The sequence below is a fragment of the Globicephala melas genome, chromosome 14 (genome assembly GCF_963455315.2).
Source record: "Globicephala melas chromosome 14, mGloMel1.2, whole genome shotgun sequence".
Lineage (NCBI taxonomy): Eukaryota > Metazoa > Chordata > Mammalia > Artiodactyla > Delphinidae > Globicephala > Globicephala melas.
In genome coordinates, this window is record NC_083327.1 from 88,455,177 (window position 1) to 88,474,513 (window position 19,337).

Here is a 19,337-nt window from a genome sequence, read left to right on the forward strand (position 1 = left end):
TTATCCAACCAGAATAAAGATTCAGTTTGCATGTGAGTAGTCAGCGTTTTTTATTTTGTCTTTTTTTGGCCAGCGGTGCTCTTTCAAACAGAATGCTAAATAAATATTCATTTAAATCAGACTTACGAATTGAAACCTTCATAAGTAAACTTGAGACACACAGTGTATGCAGGTTAATTTCTGGAAGTGTCACCTCTCTCGTTCTCAGAGTGCACACAGACCAGTTTTATGGTTTCTTACCCTAGGAACATGCAAGGAAAATAATCATAGGATAACTCTAAAACCCAGCGATTACATTATTTCCGTATAGAAAGCACACAGAAATGCCGTGGCTTAGAGTGGAGGAGTGTGTTCATTCACTCGTGCACTTATAGCTGTAAAAGCACACTCCGGACCATCGCTTTGTTACTAGTGAGGCACCCAGCAGCCTCCACCCTGGGGTGGGTCCTCCCAGGCATCTCAGATGGTCTTCCAAGTTGTCATTCACAGAAATGACCACTTCCCTTGTCCGTCTGCGTGCCCCTCCAGGGCTCGGTTGCTCCGAAAAGCCTTGAGACTTTCCTGTCTGTCCACGGATTCAGGCAAAAACCTTTGCCAAGTGACAGAATTTGGTTTTTGAAGCTGATGTGTTTCAGAGGCAGTGTATCGTAGTTGGTGACCTACAGACCAGGTCACCTGCTGAGATCTCTGGACTGTTCTTTGGAACATCCCAGCTGCCCATGGAACTCTGGGTAAAGTGTAAGGGCTACCCTTGATCTTTTCTGGCAGAGTTACACCATTTTCTCATATTGTGAAATCTTTTTACTTTGCTATTTTCAACTATTTAAAAAATGTGAAAGTCATTAATAGTTTATGGGCTGTACAAAAACAGACAATGAGCTGGATTTTGCCCACAGGCTGCTATTTGCAGACCCCTGCAAGATGATTGTTTTCCGGAAAAGCGTGTTTCTAAGAAGGAATAGCTGACCCCGTGATTCTCTTGGAATAATATTTCTATCTTAAAGACTAGTGCCGTTGGTTTTTTTTGTTTTTGCCAAAACAAAATTACCTTCATTTTCTTTCTTCCAAGGGAAAAGATGATTTAATAAATAATGAAAAAGTATTTTGGGGAGGAAGGAACACTTCAGCCATATCAGAAATGCAAGTGACTTGCTGGGCTGTTTCACTTCTGATGGTGGGAAATACACACCTGAGAATATTGAATGACATTGTGAGAAGCATAAACAGAAAAGGGGAAGAACTTCCTTTTTTGAGTCACTTAATTCTGATACCATTTGGTTAGTGAGTTTTGTTTTCTTAGTGAAGCTGTGGGATGGTTAGGTCCAGCCGTCCTTGCACTTGAGGATGCCTTACAGCCACAGGACCTACAGAAAGTCACAGCTGCTGCTCTTGGCAGGACCTGGCCCAGCCCAGGCCTGGCCCCTCTGGGCAGAAGGAGCAGGGCTGCTGTGTCTTCCTCCAGACTCGTGCTGCCATCGATGGTGACTTGGGTAAATGAGTGAGAAGTTTTTCTTTTCTTTGATTTTAATAATTTAAACATATATATGAAATGTAGGAATAAAACACAAATTTAGTAGAATTTTAATATTTTAGGAATTTCTGTTTAATAGTTCTAGGGATGTGCTTTCCAAAGCATGGGGCTCACAGGTGCCCTGCTTATCCCAGTCTCTAGTTCGTTCAGTGCAGACTCCTAGGTACTTTACCTAGCAAAGCAGAATTTCTGCATACAGACCCCACGAAATGTATTTTTTACAATTTTGGCAGCTGGTTCTTCTGCACAATGAAGTTTGCAAACCACTAGTCTGGGGAAATAACAGCAAACTAACAGCAAATAGGCGGTGTCTCCACCAAGCACCCCATCGCAGCTGTGCTGTGTCTCACGCCCTGAGACAGTACAGCGAGCAACACGGGTAGGAAGGAGCCCTCTTCCCCCACAATGTAGCCATTTAAAAAAAGAAGACTGGTTTCAGTGAAATACATGTATGCTGACCTTTTAGGGTTTCTGCTTGTTTAAACCAGGAAGTTCTGTTCATGTTTATTTCCAGTTGCTTTACACTTTAAAGCCCACGGATATCGGGAAGGGAAGAGGTTAGTGCCCTTTATTCCTTTACTGTATTTCTGCAGACGCGTGTTATAACCTGCTAGTGCAAAGAATAACGGTAAATGGACTTTCCTCTAACTAGGGGGAGCGCCTAGTTTGAAGCTGCTGTGGCTGAGCCAAGAGGCAGGACTACAGGCCCAGCGCTTGGACACACTCCTGGCCTGTTTTGACCTTTCCTCCTCGCGAGAAGAGCTGCAGGTGGTCGAGAGCCCCTTTCAAGCGTTGTGCTGCCTCCTGATCTACCTCTTTGTGCAGGTAACCTCCTTTCCTGTCGAAGCTGCTGCTGTCACCCCTCACTCCTGGCCCTCGCCTTTGGTGGGGTGTGGTGCTCCGGGATGTAGCCGTGGGTTGGTCCCCTGCACCATCTCTGCCCAGTGTCTGTTCTATAAACTCCAGTCCTTCCTTCGAAATGCTCGGACTCAAGTGAGGGTTCCGTGTGCGCGTACATTTGAGAAGCCCCGTCTGCTGCCGGACTTAGAGGTGGGCGCTGCACCTAAGTGTGATGGAGACTTGAGGCGTCTGACCCGTGCAGGAGCCCTGTTGCACTTTGCTCGCGCTTGCTGAGCTTTTTGGGCTCTGGACTGTTCCTGTGTCCCTATGTGGGTGGTGGTTCCTGTTGGTGGGGTTTCATGTAATGGTGAGAAGGTCCAGCGCTGCAGTCCGGCTGACCTGGCTAGAGTCACAGCTCTTCTCAGAAGCACAGAGCTACCAAGGGAGACTACTTCAACTTTCCTAAGTCATCTAACAAACGTTTGCTTTTCCACCTGCGAACGGGATCACACCTTCTTCCTGAGGCTACTGGCCAGGCATTCTGTAGAAGGCGAGAAGTGTCCTGCACAGGTGCCCAGAGAAAAGCCCACCAGGGTGGTTGCCGCTGTCAGCCACCCCCACGCACGGAGCTGGGCCACGCACGGGGTGGAGAAGGCCACAGCCACGCGTGGGGAGGTGCCGCCAGCTCCTCGTTCGTGCTGTTTGTTAGTTTATGCAGGGAGCTTACAAGGGCCACTGAAAACATTCGCCTCTTATTAGTTTCCACGTGCATGATAACGTTGGGACGCCTCAACAAAAGAAGGGCTTAAATACCTTCCATCTCCTGCTTCCCTTCCCCAGCTGAACTGTTTGTACAAGTCCTTTGCCGTCAAGTGTCTGTTTCTTTAGCCATGTAGACCTTCTCACCAGCTTTCCTGATCCCCAGTAGCTGTCCCCTCCTCTGGTCTCCGTAGGTGATAGGTCTGCGTCTGCTTTGCCGTAACTACCAAGTTTTCATTTGTCTGGAATAGAAAATTATGTTTCTGTTTTTCAAACCTGAATTCATTGTCTTTAAGAAACTTATGGTAGAATTACATTTCAGGGGAATCATATACTGATTTTTCCTTTCTAAAAGTCCTCTGTCATTTTATAGCTAGTCCTGTATTTTGCATTTTGTACAAACGTGGTATATATAGTTAAATCACCCTTAGAGATTTTATTGCTTCTTTATTGGTTTCACATGCACCTGTATCAACTTTAGTTTTGAGTAGAATTTTCCTTTATTTGCACCAGACTCAGCAAAGTGTAAATCAATAAATGATGGCAGGGTTATTTAGTATTTAAATGTAAAAATATATTTCTTTTTATATTTTTACTAAATGTACATGCATGTATTGTCAGTTAACATTTTCTGTCAATTGTTTATGAATCTACAGGTGACTGAGGTGGACCCATAGAGGGAATTGGGAAGTGGTAGATGACCAATAGCTGAGTTTTCTCCTCCAGAAGGATCAGTGGTTTTCTTCTCAGCACTCCTTGTGAACAGACGGATAGTGATGCCATGTGTTAGCGCTCCTAGGACTACGTTTTGCATTATTTTTTTCCAGCAGTAGAGATAGTCCTTGAACCCATTCACAGTCACCCGATACAGCTCTGCTTTCTTGTCAGCTGTGCAAGTGATCGTTAGTTATGAAAATCCACTTCCAACAGGAAAAAAATGCCAATCACAGAACAGTCACTTTACATCTCATATTTATATAACCCTGAAGCAAGACAAGCATCAGGAAAACTTCTACTTTTACCTTCTTTACACTAGTAACTGCCTTTTCAGTGAACATCTCTTTAGTGTAAGTAAGTCAGCATGAGATAGACTCAGTGTTGGCTTGACTTGCAAGGACACATTCAAATTGGAACTTTTTAAAACTAGAAAACAAATCGACACATCAGCGTTGTCCCTCAGATCAAAAGGTACTGTACTGTGCTATTATTCACGGGGATAACTTCTCTCAGGATTAATAAGACTAAAAAGGTAATTTTTTAAAAATACTGTACTTTTATATAGTTAAGCTTATATTAGATGTTTTGATGTGCTATACGGGTTAACTACATACTGTTCAGTGCACAGAACCTGTAGAGAAACAAAACCCTCTCTTTTGTTCACTTGGATTCGTACCTCCAAGTCAGCAGCATTTTTTATCAGAGGCTTATCTGAGAAGCTTTCCTGGGAGTGTAAGTTTGCATCATAGAAAGTTTACATATTTTTTATAATCTATACTGGAGCAAATACTTTATGATAATAATATCCATTATACAAAATTCTAAAAAATTGGTATTACTAAGACTTGCCTCCTCTGATATGTTATAGATTTGTTAATTACAAAGGTGGTGGCAGAGTATGAAATAGGTTAACTGAAAAAAATAGGACATGAAAGAGTTATTCCTTTCTCATAGGTAGTGTCTTTTAAAATCAGCCTTCTGCAGAAGTTGCTAATGGCAAGAAGTAGAACTAACTGCTGACAAACCTGTCTAAGCAGAGAGAGGTGAGGGTTTATGGGTTTAAAAAAAATACTTCCTGCTTGGCCTTGCTTCTGTGGATGGGGATCTTTTTTCTTGGTCACGAGTGCTGCACGTTTGTAGATTTCTTGGTTTTTCCCTGAAATAATTACAGCTGTCATTTATACAAAGGCAGCAACTATTTTGGAGTAAACATGGAAATGGACAGTGACGGGACCAACGTGGCATTTGGTGGCTGAGCCTTGTGACCCTGTGAGGAGGGTGCAGAGGTGTTGCCGATGGCCGGGCCTGGCGCCGTCTTTGATCTCCATCCCCTCCTCCTTTCCAGGGTCCATCTCTTTCTCCATATCTCTGTCTCTCCTTGTTTCTCACTCACACTTTGGTTAGACTCTTTGATTCCACAAAGGATGGGAGGGGACTCATATCCGGGGAATCCTGGTTTCCTTTAAACTGGGATCTGAGGACACAGTTGATGTCTGGGGCTGGCAAGGGTGGGTGTTTATCCCAGCTCTGATCACTCTGGCTCAGGCCAGCTGTGGGTGCTCTCCGTCCGCAAACCCCTGAATTGCCAGTTCTGGAAATAATGTGTCAAAACTTGATGACCTGTGTTGCTCCAAGACTTAGACTTGGTCATAGCTCAGGCTTTCCCCAGGCGCTCTGGAGCGTTCTGCCTTGCTAATGAGTAACAGGCTCCCCAGTCCAGCTTGGCCCTAGGTGTCGTGGAGATTTTCACACCAGGGACTGTGGGTGGTGGGAGAAAAGACCCTGCTCACCTCCACTGGCGTCTCTTCTGCTGCCTCTGTGTGTGTGTGTGTGTGTGTGTGTATGTGCACATGCATGTGTCTCCTGCCTATATTTGGTCCGAGCTGGTTTTCCTGGGGCTGACGCTGGCTCTCTCTCCCACGCAGGTGGACACCCTCTGTCTGGAGGATCTACATGCCTTCATTGCACAGGCCCTGTGCCTCGAAGGAAAGACCACCATGGAGCTTGCAGACTTGCAGGTACTGACTGTCACACCTCTAAGGATGGCCCGCCTGACCAAAGGGGTGGCACACTTGCCAGCCTTCTTTACATTTGGTTGTTTTACAGGAACATTCCCCATGACTTATTTATTTTGGAACTGGAAATTTTTACCTTCTGAACCCCTTGACCCATTTGGCCCACCTCCTGCCCCGCCTCTGGCAACCACTAATCTGTTCTCTGTGTCTATCAGTTTGTTTTTGTTTTTGTTTTGTTTTGTTTTGTTTTAAGATTCCACATAGAAGTGAAATCGTGTGTCATTTGTCTTCCTCTGATTTATTTCACTTAGCGTCATGCCCTCAATCCATGTTGTCACAAATGACGAGATTTCATTCTTTTTTTACGGCTGAATAATATTCCATTGTGTGTGTGTATGTATGTGTGTGTGTGTAACAGTTTCTTTATCCATTGCACTCATCGGTGGACACTTACACTTAGGTTGTTTGCGTGTCTTGGCTGTTGTAAATAGTGCTGCCGTGAACATAGGAGTGCAGATCTCCTCGAGATAGTATTTTTATTTTTTTCTGATAAATACCCAGAAGTGGAATTGCTGGATCATATAGTAGTTCTATTTTTAACTTTTAAGAGCCTCCATGCTGTTTTTCAGAGTGGCTGCACCAATTTACGTTCCCACCAATGGTGCATAAAGGTTCCCTTTTCTCCACACCCTCTCCAACATTTGTTATTTCTTGCTTTTTGATGATGGCCATTCTAACAGTTATGAGGTGATATCTCATTGTGGTTTTGATTTGCATTTCCCTGATGATTAGTGATGTTGAGTACCTTTTCATGTCCCTGTTGGCCATCTGTATGTGTTCTTTGGAAAAATGTCTATTCAGATCTTCTGCCCATTTTTTAAGCAGATTGTTTTGTTTTTTTGCTATTGAGTTTTATGAGTTATTTATATATTTTGAATATTAACCCCTTGTCAGATACATGATTTGCAAATGATTTCTCCCATTCAGTAGGTTACCTTTCCATTTTGTTGATGGTTTCCTTTTCCGTGCAGAAGATTTTTTTCCTTTTTTTTCGGTATAGTTGATGTACAATAGTATATGTTACAGGTATACAGCACAATGATTCACAGTTTTAAAGGTTATATTCCACTTATAGTTTTTATAGTTATAAAATATTGGCTTTATTCCCTGTGTTGTACAATATATCTGTGTAGCTTATTTTTTTTATACATAGTAGTTTATATCTTTTAATCTGCAGAAGCATTTTAGTTTGCTGTATTCTCACTTGTTTATTTTTGCCTTTGCTGCCTGTGCTTTGGGTGTCAAATCCAAAAAAGTCATTGCCAAGACTGATGTCAAGGAGCTTACTGCCTGTGTTTTTTTCTAGTAATTTTATTTTTTCTGCTCTTATGTTCAAGTCTTTAATCCATTTTGAGTTGATCTTTGTGTATGGTGTAGATACAGTTTCATTGTTTTGTATATGACTGTCCAGTTTTCCCAATATCACTTGTAGAGACATGGATTTTTTTCTGGGCTGTCTATTCTGTTCTGTTGACCTTTGTGTCTGTTTTTGTGACAGTACTAACTGTTTTGTTTACTGTAGCTTTGAGATACAGTCGGAAGTCAGGGAGTGTTATGCCTCCAGCTTTGTTCTTTTTTCTCAAGATGGCTTTGGCTATTTGGGGTCTTTTGTTCCAAACAAATTTTAGGAGTGTCCTATTTCTGTGAAAAATGCCATTGGTATTTTGATTGGATTGCATGGAATCTGTAGATTGCCTTGGGTAGTATGGTCATTTTAACAATATTCATTCTTCCAATCCATGAGCATGGTATATCTTTCCATTTGTGGAAAGGTCCTTTTAAATGATATGTGTATTTACACGTTTATTAAAAATCCAGGTGATGGGGCTTCCCTGGTGGCGCAGTGGTTGAGAGTCCGCCTGCCGATGCAGGGGACCACGGGTTCGTGCCCCGGTCCGGGAAGATCCCACGTACCACAGAGCGGCTGGGCCCTTGAGCCATGGCCGCTGAGCCTGCATGTCCGGAGCCTGTTCTCCGCAACGGGAGAGGCCACAACAGTGAGAGGCCCGCGTACCGCAAAAAAAAAAAAAAAAATCCAGGTGATTAGATTATATTTGTAAAGATTATAGCACATTTTATATATATATACTGTACACACATTCATTTACAGACGTAGAAGTCTGCTATATATGAAATCAAAGAATACAGGAACTCTTAATCTGCAGGAATATAAAAAAAGAAAGAAGAAAAACAGTATTACTTGGCACTAAAGAAAAAAAGACAGGCTTTTTTATAAAGCAGGGAAGGCAGTGACCAAGGACACTGGTCTCCTGGGTGCTGAGAGCACAGTGGGGCCAGGCCGTCCATCTGTCAGTCAGTCTCCAGTCGCTACTCTGTCCTCTCTGAATGCTGGGTATGTACTTGCTAGTTTTCCTGTCAGCGTCGTAACTGTCCATGTGTGCGTTCCGCCTACAGCTCTAGAGGACAGGGTCTACTCACGTGGTCCTTTCATACTTGGTTTGTACAGCCCATAGGAACACACGTGCATGCATATAGATAGAGATGCAGGTGCATGGCTAGCAGGGAAAGTCAGTTAAGTAGTATTCTGAATTGTATAGCAAATAAGTCCCCCGTCTTAAGCGACTTGAAAGGGGGAGGGTGGATTCTTAGATTCTTCTATCTGTATCATTTAAGACAGGGATACCTCAGCCAGAGAATAATCACGGGTAAGGTATCACATGTCATGATGTGTGAGTTCCTGTGGTCACTTGCCCCTGTCCTTTCCTGGTTCCTGCCCATTGGGCGGTGGTGGGAGGAGCCCTGGGCCTCAGGAACCCTGGCTCCTGCTGTGTCCTGTGAGCAGTACCTCTAACTTGGGTGCCCTGTGTGCCTGTCCAGGAATGTAAAAGGGGTGCACGTAGCTGCCTTGCTCACCCCCAGGGTTTCGTCAGACTTGGGCACGTGCCCAGAGTGTTGTGTAAAGTCCTCTATGAAGCTTACTGTCACTGAGCCTAGCGGAGCCCAGGCCTGGCGTCCCAGCCAGACTGCGTGCTCTCAGAGCCTCTTTGCTCCGCCCCAGGGTGCTCCGTGGTTTAAATTTGCTTTCACTCTTTCCTTTTGGAATGAGCCAAAGAGACACTGGGGCTTTGTTTGCCTGTCAGTTCCTCTCTGCTGCATTGGGTCCCTGAAACCAACAAAACGATAAACCATCTGCTTTCAGGGGGAGGCCCCCAACTGCTGGAACATTCCAGGCTCACCTCTCCCACCCCCGGCGCTCGGGGAGACCTATCTGAGCCACCCCGAAGCCTAGCTTACAGGAGGTGGCTGGCATCTTTCCTGGCACTACCAGGGCTCCTTGGAAAGTTCTTGGTCTTTTTTTTTTTTTTTCCCTTGCGGTACGCGGGCCTCTCACTGTTGTGGCCTCTTCCGTTGTGGAGCACAGGCTCTGGACGCGCAGGCCCAGCAACCACGGCTCACGGGCCCAGCCGCCCCGCGGCACATGGGATCCTCCCGGACCGGGGCACGAACCCGCATCCCCTGCATCGGCAGGCGGACTCCCAACCACTGCGCCACCAGGGAAGCCCTCTTGGTCATTTTTGATTGGGAAATTAAAAGGAAAAGAAATAGGAGTTAATGGAAAGGAAAATTCTGCTCTGAAATTCGAGCTATACCACATTAGCAAGGGGTCTGCTGTGAGCATAGCATCTCATCGCCCCGGTGAGGATGTTTCAAGATTTACTGGACACGTGACGATTGGGGCTGCTCCACGGCTGGACCCTCTCTGCCTCCTATTGGGTGCCGGTCGAAGGCCCAGTGCTCAGCACATTTCGTATTGAAGGCAGTGCTGTGCCTTGGCGCTGAGTGCACGGGACCGCAGGCAGTTCAGCCAGAGCCCTGTGTCTTGGGCTTCGACTCCAGAGTGTGTTGGAGCCACATTAAGAAGCCACAGCTCCTTTTCCACGTGGGTTCCCCAGCGTCGTGTCATCCCCCCAGCAGCCATGCACCTCTCAGGTGGGGAGCAAACGCAGCGTGTGTGAAAAGCAGGTGTAGACGTCTTCATCGAGAGATCTCTACGTAATATTGCCTTGGCTGGTAAATCCTCATTTTCTAAATCACTCTAAGTCCCATAGGCAAAAATCAAAATGCTTTGAGGACGTATTGAGATCACATTCTTAGAGCACATCAAAATAGTATGCTCTGCTGATTAACTCACTGGAACAGCCACAGAAACACAGGATTGTGTAAAAGTACACTCAGATTTAGAAAAATGCTTTCATTATTAGGCAGCTCAAAATTGGATGAATGAGTGAATAGTAGAAATAGAATCTATTGAAAGTTTTAGTAGACTTTTTAAAGTTGTTTTGTAAACATAGGAGATGAGTACTCCAGACAGATTAAATGAGATGAATGGGTAGGAAACCTGGTTTCCATATTTTCCTCATTTTTATTCTCTCTGGCATGCTTACGACTTTCAAATGCTTGTCCCAGGCAGGATATCGTTGAGTGACTTTGGGAGGGAAGAGAGGTAGTGAGAGGGCTCAGGGTGCCTGGAGCCCAGAGTCCAGAAGGCCTGGTGCCCAGCGGTGGCAGCAGTCCCAGTTTCGCGTGGTTTGTATCACAGTACAGGTCCTGGTACTCGGTCCAGAAGATGCGGTCTCTCCGGGTGAGCACGAGCGTTGTGAAGAGACCGTAAGGTGCACAGTGGGGAACACGGCTGACGAGCCCTTGAGGGAACTGGCCGTGAGGGCTGGTCACGCCTCCTCCCTGAGTCCATCTGCAGTGCTCAGACAGGTTCTCCGGGCGAGAGGAGCCCGGGGAGAATGGCTGTGCCCCTGGGAGGGGGCTGGGGGCCCTTGTTAAGTGAAGGCGTGTGGGTGTGAGGGCAGCGACGGAGCTGGCGGGACGCCTCCTTGAGAGTCGGGAGAGATCTCGGCCCGCCCTCCCGGGCCCGTAAAGGTTCAGAAGGGTCGATCTCTCCCCCACCAGACACCCGGGGTGTGCGCTCGGACAGGAGAGAGCGAGGGAGGGCCAAACCCAGCCCGCGCCCGCCCCCGACACAGCCACGCTCAGCCGCTCACACATTGTCTGTGGGCGCGTTCACATCCCAGCCGCAAAGCCGGGTGGCTGCGATAGATGCTCTCTGCCCTTCGCAGACAGCTGGCCAGCAGCCCTGGGCGCGAGCCTGAGCGCTGGTTGGTGGGCACGGGCGCTCAGGGCCAGAGGGGGGTCCGTGTGCACGTGCCTGGCGTAGTTCACAGCGGCCCAGCTTGCGAATCTGAGCCATTCACGTTTGGGTTTTCGTCCCTCTCCTGTTTTTGTCTTGAATCATAAGCAGATGTTACAACTTCTTACTGCTTCTTACTACAAACATTCAGGTATTAAGACTTCAGCACTCTGGCTTTGAAACTGTCTCTAGCCTCTGTTCTCCCCTTTCCAGGCCACTCACACCCCAGGGTAGATTAAAGATTTTGATGCTCAGAATCTGCACTTTTCCAAGTAGGCTGGCCTTCCAGGCCCTCTGATTCTGTCTGCCCTGGTGTCTGTCTTGCAGTCCAGCCCCCGTGAAGCAGGCCCTCCACAGACCCCAGCTTTCCATGCCCACCAAGACCCAGCGCTCACCACCAAGGTGACTTCTTTCCTTCTGCAAATACCTGTAGTTACTCCTGGTTACCTGTACTCGCTGGTAACACATAAATACCTGTAGTTACTCCTGGTTACCTGTTTTTGGCAATTACACAGGTGCTGTGTGATCCCTCTTCCAGTGTTGCAGGATCTGCTTCAGAACCATGTTCTTCCTTTTCTCAGCGTGGGTCTCTTACTGTAACGCTGCTCTTGGATACGTGTCCCCTTTCTCATGTCGTTCAGACTGTTCTTAAACTCCTTGGCTTGTGGCTTCTTCAAGAGTGGGGACTCCGCTTTATTCATCTTTGTGTATTCTCTGGTACCTATGCTTCTGAGTAACTTAGCAGGTACTCAGCTAGTATTTGTTCAAATGAATTGAGATACATCCTTCCTGGGGCAGAGTAGGGGGCGGGCCGAGTGTTTATAACTTCCATGGAGCCCCCTTGGTGTGTCGTATGTACTCAAATAATTGTCAGTTTGCTTAATGTTTGTATAAACCGCTGTGATGTTGGTAGGTGTCCTTTTTATCTTCATGAATAAGAGCCTTTCACATAAAATGTGTTTTTCTACAGCAGAAACGGACCTCAGACGTAATTTCAGTTTCACCTTTCTTTTTCTACAGCAATGTGATTTCTTTTACAAACCCCATCCCATTGGCTGCGGTATATATTCCGGGGTTGAGCGGGTGGGCACCCCCCGAGACACTGTGCCAACTCGCTCTACCAGTGGGGGCCGGGCTCCCCCGCCCCGCTGCCCCCGTGCCTGCTCACCTCCCACATCAGCCGGGCAGCAAAGCTCTGACACCTTGCACAGAGTTTCTTCCCCAGACCCCACCTGCCAGAGGCGGAGCTCGCTGGCTGCCTGGCAGTCCCCCTGCGGGCTCTGAGCTCCACTCGCCCGAGGCGCCTCCCCTTCCTGCCCCACGCCTGCCCCTTCCTCTTGCTCACTCTCCACACGTGGGGCACATTGGAGGTCTTTCAGGTTCTCCGGGGGTGAGGCTTTTGAAAGTGAGAGGTCGGAACTTGGCAGTTTTGCCCTTTCCTGTCCCCATGTACTGATGGCACAGAGGCTTAGGTGACTGAAGGCCTTAAGGAAGAACGCGAAGAAGGGTGGAGTTACGGTTACAATTACCTTACTACATTTTTTGGTAAAGATTAGCCTTTTACCATTCTTTCAGTCCCTTTCTGCAGTTTTGTACTTGTAAACATAATGGCAGACCTCATGGTGGTCGTGGACCCTGGAGCCACCTTCCTTCTGACTGGATCACTCGAGGCTGCAAGAGCTGCCTGAGATGAGGTGACGGGGCGGGGGAGATGAGTGCAGCTTCGAAGCCATAGGACGTCTGCATGTGTTCAGGTGGCTCTGAGTCTGGAGAGGGGTCAGGACCAAGGAGGCGGTCTGGAGTGGACATTGCGGGTGGTAACACTGTGGGAATAGCAGGCTTCATCCTGCCAGCCGTATGTGGGCTGTGCTGCTCCCATAGGTATTTCCTCTGTCACATAGTTTTTCGTGAAGGAAAACTTGACTTCAGACCAAGCTGCATGTTCTCTTCTTTCCTCTGTTCTTGGGTCCTTTCTGTGAGCCACAAAGCACTCTAGTAGGAATTGTTTTTCCTGTTTGTTACCTGTGGTCATCCATTCTGAACCTTAGGTGTAGGTCAGGATGGAGTTGGAAGTTAGGAGTGTGTTCAGAGGCTGTCTCCTCATGCCCTGCACGTGCGGGGGCTGCAGATCAGAAGGTTATGGTTGGCAGGCCTGTCAGTCCTGCCGGACCCAGCACGCCCGAGAAAGCCACTGACTTTAGCCAGGTGGAGATTTTGTTTCTATGTGTGGTGAGTTCAGAAAACCTGCAGTTGTTCCACAGGGTATTGTGGGTATTTTAGTGATGCTACAGGGTGCTGCAGCTGGCCCAATCCTATGACAGGCGGCCCTTGACAGTTTCTCACTTATTTCATTTTACTCTCTTCCGCTTTTGTTCCTTGCAAGTGTCCATTTAAATTCTAGGAGTGCATCTCAACACAGTTTACTTTTGCCTGGATTAAAGATGTGGCGTAAAAACGACATTGGATAAGAACGTGTACAGGAGAAATGGAATTTTCATCTCGCTTGCTGAGGGCAGGAGCCGTGTAACGACTGCCCACACAGGCCTCAGTGTTACCCTCGGGGCAGCACCTGTCGTCTCGTGGTGACCCTGTGTTCGCGAGAAAGAAGAGCTTTCTGGGTGCACTACTGCTGGTGCCTCGTTAAACGGTGCCCTGCCTCTGATTTCTTTTTCCCTCTAAGGTAGGATCAGAAGGTGGTAGGCTTCCCCACACAGCCTTCACACGTCACTTATTTACATGTAAATCCAGCAGCTGTTTTGAAAGTACCCACTGTGTGGACAGCCCTCCTGCAGTGACCCACCTGACACGCTTACCCCTGCTGTGTTCTCACAGGCTTATCTGTGTGTCAGACAGAGGCACTCGTGTTATCCTCCACTTACAGATGAGTGGCTCTCCAGGGCCTACCAGGTAGTGTCGGCATCCTCCGTACAGACGCAGAGCCCTGCTCCTGTGGTTCCCGTCTTCTCCCCCGACACAGTCATCACGAGTCACGTGCTTGACTCCCTGTCTCCTGCCTATTGGCTCGCGTCTCTCCCCGTCCTGGGGGTTGGAGCTGACTCTGGTACCTGGCCCGTGGTTGTGTGGGTGATGTGTAGGTGCCAGCCACCGGCCCCGCTGCCTCAGGCGGCCTCCTGCCCCTGAGCAGCATCATGTCTTGATTCACGGCAGGAGGGAGTGCTGGACAGAGATGGGAGGGTCGGAAGGTAAAGTTGGGAAGCTGCTAGGCTCCGGGGGACTGTTAGTATTGGATTCGAGCCCTGGGCCACCCCTGTTGGACGCGGAGAGTCTGGGGGTCACAGGTAAGTTACTCAGTGCAACATGAGAAGCCTCCGGGGAGGGTCTCAGCAGACGGCCCCATTTTCGGTGGTCTCTGCCCTCAGGAGCCATCTTTAACAAGCTCTCCTGGAAGCCGCGGGACCCCTGTGTGACTCAGGAGGGCTGAGGAGCAGCCGGCTGTTAGGAAAAGCCGGACCAGCCCCTCGTGCGCCTGCCCCGCAAGGTTCAGGCGGCCTCCTTGGGCTTGTGTTGTACAGTTGTGCCTGCCTGTAGCCACAGAGAACCTAGGTGCAGAACCTCCTGAGTCCAACCGGCCTTTCAGACCAGAGGAGCTCAGAGTTTGCCTTTGCTTTGTTTTCTGGTGAGTGGTAACGAGTCTGCAGTGCTCTCCTTGCCGTGTCTGGATTTCCTCCTGGTTTTAGGACAGTCGCTCTGGTGAAGCAATGCCTGAAAGGGAGCATCGGCTGACTGGGGGTTTTGGCCTCCGTGTATACATAACTGCTAATACCTTAGCGTATAAACACCACACAGTTGAGCTGTTTACTGTTAAAATATTGACTGTGAGGCTTTGCAGCGTTAGAACTGGTCTTTCTGGTTTCTGTGTCCGCATTAGATGCTCCATCACCTCAGCAGGAAGTGCTCAGGGCTCGGCTCCTCCTTGTCTTCATTCCAAAGCACCTTGAATCCTGTTTCCAAAATACGGCCGCTTTTATTTATGACTTTTATTGGTAAGGCCATACCTTAGCCACATGGAATTAGTCCGTGCTCACCAGCGACTCCGAGTCTGGATTCAGGGTCAGCCTTCTGCCACACTGACTTGTTCCCTAAATTCCAGTTCTTTGGGGAAGAAGAAGAGTTGCTATGTGACTTTCTCTGTTGCTGGAAGATACCCGCAGATTTTGATTCTGCAACCTGTGAAAATCTTCTGCTCTTTCAACACAACCAACTGTTTATTTTTGGAATACAGACTTGGTTTAACATTTGAAAACCGGTGTGATTCACTTCGTTAGTACCACGCATGATGCAGAGAAAGTATTCGGTTGAATTCAGTACCTGTTTGTCGTAAAAAGTCTCGGCAGACCAGGACTGGAAGGGAATTTCCTTAATCCAACAAAGAGTATCTACAACAGAAATCAGACCTGATGGTAAAACAGTGGACGTTTTTCCACTCTGGTGGGAGTGAGTCAGGGGTGCCTTCTTCCACCACTTCCCTTACACTGGAAGAAAAGAATAAAACTGTCATTATTGACAGGTGGCGTGATGGTGTATATGGAAAATCCAGATCTACAGGGCAACCATTAGAATTACTAAGCAAATTTAACAGGGGCTGGTGCAGAGTCAACATACACAATCCAGGTATATTCTACAGAAACAATAACAAGTAAAAATAGCCCCCGCATTTTTTGTGTTTACACTAACATCAAAGAAAAAATATGAAGTACTTAGGAAAAATCAACAGCTGGGCCAGGTCTCCACACTGGCAACCATAAAGCATTGCTGACAGGATGCGCTCCTGGGCTGGAAACAGGCTCACTGTTTAAAGATGCCCGTTGTCCGCAGCGTGGTTCATAGGCTCAGCATCCCCAGTCAGCCCTGCAGGCAGTGGCGTGTGACAGCCCGGAGGGGTGAATGGCCTGGGGAGACCCCAGCAACGTCAGCCCAGGGAAGCCGGAGCCCGTGTGTGCACTTCACTTCCGGAGCCGGTTCCGTCAGCTCACTGGCGAGCAAGCCCGTTCCTGCTTTGAGGAGTCGGTTAGCGCTACCTCTGGGGACAGTGGGTGTGACAGGGAGGGGCAGGGGGGCTTCTGTGGTCCTGGTGACATTTGCTTTGTGGCCCAGGTGTTGGTTGCCTGGTTTGTTTGAGAATTCAAGTGGCGCACATAGGATCTGTGCTTTGCAGAGTGGTATACTTCATTTAAACTTTACTTTAAGACAGACAGACAGGTGTCAAAGAGATGAGCAGAAACTGACTCCATTACTGGAAAATGTGCTTCATGAGAGAACTGCCCCCAATACTCAGAAAATACGCAGCCTCTGCGTCAGTTCACCTGACCTTGAGCAGCCATGGTGGGTGCCCTGACCTGGGGCTGAGACCTGCCCCGACCCGTGCGGCCTGCAGTGCAGCCTCGGGGCTGGGCACTTTGCAAAGGGGAATGCGGGAGGTGGAGAAGGTCCAGCGGTGGGCAGGAGGGAAGGTGCTGACTGACACTGCCACTCAGGCCCCCGAGTGGGGTGGTGCCTCTGAGAAATGGAGCATTTGATCTTACTGCACTTAAATTCAAACCTCACCCAGGGCCCCAGCTGCTGGTGTGGACAGTGCGGCTCTAGACAGACAGTACCCCGTGTGCGTGGGTGCACAGGGTGAGGGCTCGACGACTGAAATCAGGGAGACGGTGGAAGGTGCTGATGACAGCGAGGGGCAGATAGCCTGGTGAGGGCGCGGGCAGAGAGACCTGAGGGTCACGACCACGCTTCTCTCAATAAGGGAGGTGAGACCTGACTTAAAAAGGGCATGAACATCTGTCCCTTTTCCTGGTTTACTTCAATTTTGTAAACTATGTGAGATACATAATGACATTTAAAATCGCTGCTGTTTACTTTGAGCAACACAGGTCCACCCGATGCCGACAGACTGAGTTGAACTTGCCTTGTTAACAAAACCCCGTGGACAGTTGCTGCCTGTCAGTTCACTGTGTGTGGTCAGCACAGGCCACAAATTCCAGAAACACGAGCGATTGAAGGCGAAGGGCGTCTCTGCAGGTTCTCACCAAACGGAGCCCCTGCTGTGTCCAAGAACAGGAAGGAGGTTTGACAGCAGAATAAATATTTTGTATGGGTGTGACCTTAATTTGTAAGAAGTAACAGACTATCAACCCTATGCAGTAATAAGCCATTTTATTCTTAAATGATAGACATTTGTGTAAAACATATCTAATAATGTTCACAGAACTCAGTGTGATTTTTAAAAATGCGATGACTCATCAGTGTCTAAAATGACCCTGTCTTGGCTTCTCTTTCTTTGCCTTTGCTTTTAAAGAAAGTTTCCCAGTAGGCCCGAGGCTGCAATCCTGTCACTTTCCTGGCAGGTCAGAGCTTTGGCCTTTGCAGCTCCAAGGATGTCTCTGTGTGCGGAGCACGTCGCACCCCGAGGGCGCAGCGCCTCTGGTTCTCTGCCCGAGTGGCGGCTGCCTCCTCACCTTCTCTGTGCGTCTTGTCTCCACAGCTCGACCACGTCGACCCCAGGGCTGTGCAGCTGGGTACCCTCCTGGTCCGCGGCCTCACCACCCTGGTGCTGGTCAACAGTGCCTGCGGCTTCCCTTGGAAAACGTCGGACTTCATGCCCTGGAATTTGTTCGACGGGAAGCTGTTTCATCAGAAGTACCTGCAGTCTGAGAAAGGGTACACAGCAGAGGCGCTTGTGGAACAACACGTGAGTTCACAGTTTTCTTTGCGCTTAGAAAAAGTAGGTTTGAAATCAGTTGCTCAAGTGCATCACGAAAACTCAGAGTCCTCGGCTGGAGGTCAAAAGGGTCCGCAGCACTTTCTGTCCTCACGGTCATTTTACTTTAGGAACAGACCCCAGAAGTCTGCTCTGAGGAGCCGCAGATCCCAGGCTTTGAAATTGACCCAGAAGTCCGTGAGGCTGCTGGTGCCGGTGGTCTCCTCCGCTGTGGTTGTGCCTCAGGCCTCAGGGTCAGCGTTGCTGAAGCTTCTGCCAGAACCTGTGAGGAGGCGGGCGAGCAGCGTCCTGCCCAGTCTCACACATTTTGAATTTTCGAGTGCTTTCGCTGCTTTTCCCCTTTTTGAGTTAAGAATGCACGGTCCCTGCAGAGCTGCCTCTGCAGACATCAGACTAATTCAATAGGAGCGGTGATGATTTGTTACTTGAAAATATTCCCTGAAGGCTGACAGTTTAGTTGGGGTCATTGGCTGCTGTTCTGGCTTTGTAAGTACAACTGCTACACGGTTCCTGGAAGATTTCCAAGTCGGGCCCCGGCCAAGCTCATTTGGAACGTGTGTTAATACCCACAGGACCCTGTGATCAGCGAGAGCTGACTGTCTATGACAGGTCAGCGCTCCACGCCTTCACATCAGATGGAAAACATTACTGACTGATGTGCCGGTAGTGCTGCTTCACACACAGACACAGTCCAGGGCGTCATAGGAATGTAAGTGTTCAGAATTTAGAAGCAGCCACAGTTATGTAGTCAACAAAAGCAGAGTACTGACAAAAATGTCCTGTAAGTGTGGCCTTAGTACCGAATCAGTGAAAGGTAACAGTAGGCCGGGCTCATGGCCTGCACATCACCCATCACGGACCCCTCCCTCCTTTCCTTCCTAATGTCTTGACCAAGTACAAAATGATTACAGGTTCACACTCACTGCTTTAAAACAAGTTAGGGCAGATAGGATCGAATATTCAATAGTACAGATGAGGCTGGAAGGGAAGGTCACACGTTAATTTGTTGTCTGTGGCCTTGCTCTTTCCACTTACTGTCTTACAACCAAGAGGAACTGAGGTGATAACACACTACCGGCATGGATGTTTTAGGTATGGTTGTGTGTTAGGGCCATAGATGTCACAGTAGAACTTGAAGGCCCTTTTGGAAATGCTTGTATAACCTACAGGGGACAGAGAAGGTGTAGCTGCCACTGTCGCCATTCCAGGGCATGCAGGAGAAGATCAGTTTCTAAGAACATCTTGCTGAGTTGCAGTGTGGAAGGGAAACTGCAGCCGTGCTCGCCCACACCGCTGCAGTGTCCTTGGGCACAGTATACTGTGTAGTTTCACTCACGTAGTTGCGTCTCCCGAGTGCCTGCCTGTGTCTGACACTGCTCCGCCCCATCTGGTGTGTTTGCAGAGGTCCTGGCTCACCAGATTCCATGCCCTGAAGTCAGTCGTGTGCAAGGCCTGCATGAAGGAGAACAGACCCATCGTCAGCAGGCGGCACTGGCGTTCACACCACTCAGGTGG

The 19,337-nt window shown here is 48.4% G+C and overlaps 1 protein-coding gene across 16 annotated transcripts in view; it reads left to right on the forward strand.

Annotated features, from left to right (window-relative positions):
* FAM120B (family with sequence similarity 120 member B) overlaps window positions 1-19,337 on the forward strand; it is a 104,663-nt gene that overhangs the window by 34,221 nt on the left and 51,105 nt on the right. For all 16 annotated transcript variants that reach the window (XR_009558858.2, XR_009558859.2, XR_009558856.2 and 13 more), the window contains 4 exons: window positions 2,184-2,356; window positions 5,773-5,865; window positions 17,586-17,792; window positions 19,225-19,333. Coding sequence is in view for 12 of the 16 variants with exons in the window: in XM_060283991.2 (XP_060139974.1) it covers window positions 2,184-2,356; window positions 5,773-5,865; window positions 17,586-17,792; window positions 19,225-19,333 (582 nt within the window). In the remaining 4 variants the exon portion in view is untranslated. The remainder of the gene's footprint in view (window positions 1-2,183; window positions 2,357-5,772; window positions 5,866-17,585; window positions 17,793-19,224; window positions 19,334-19,337) is intronic.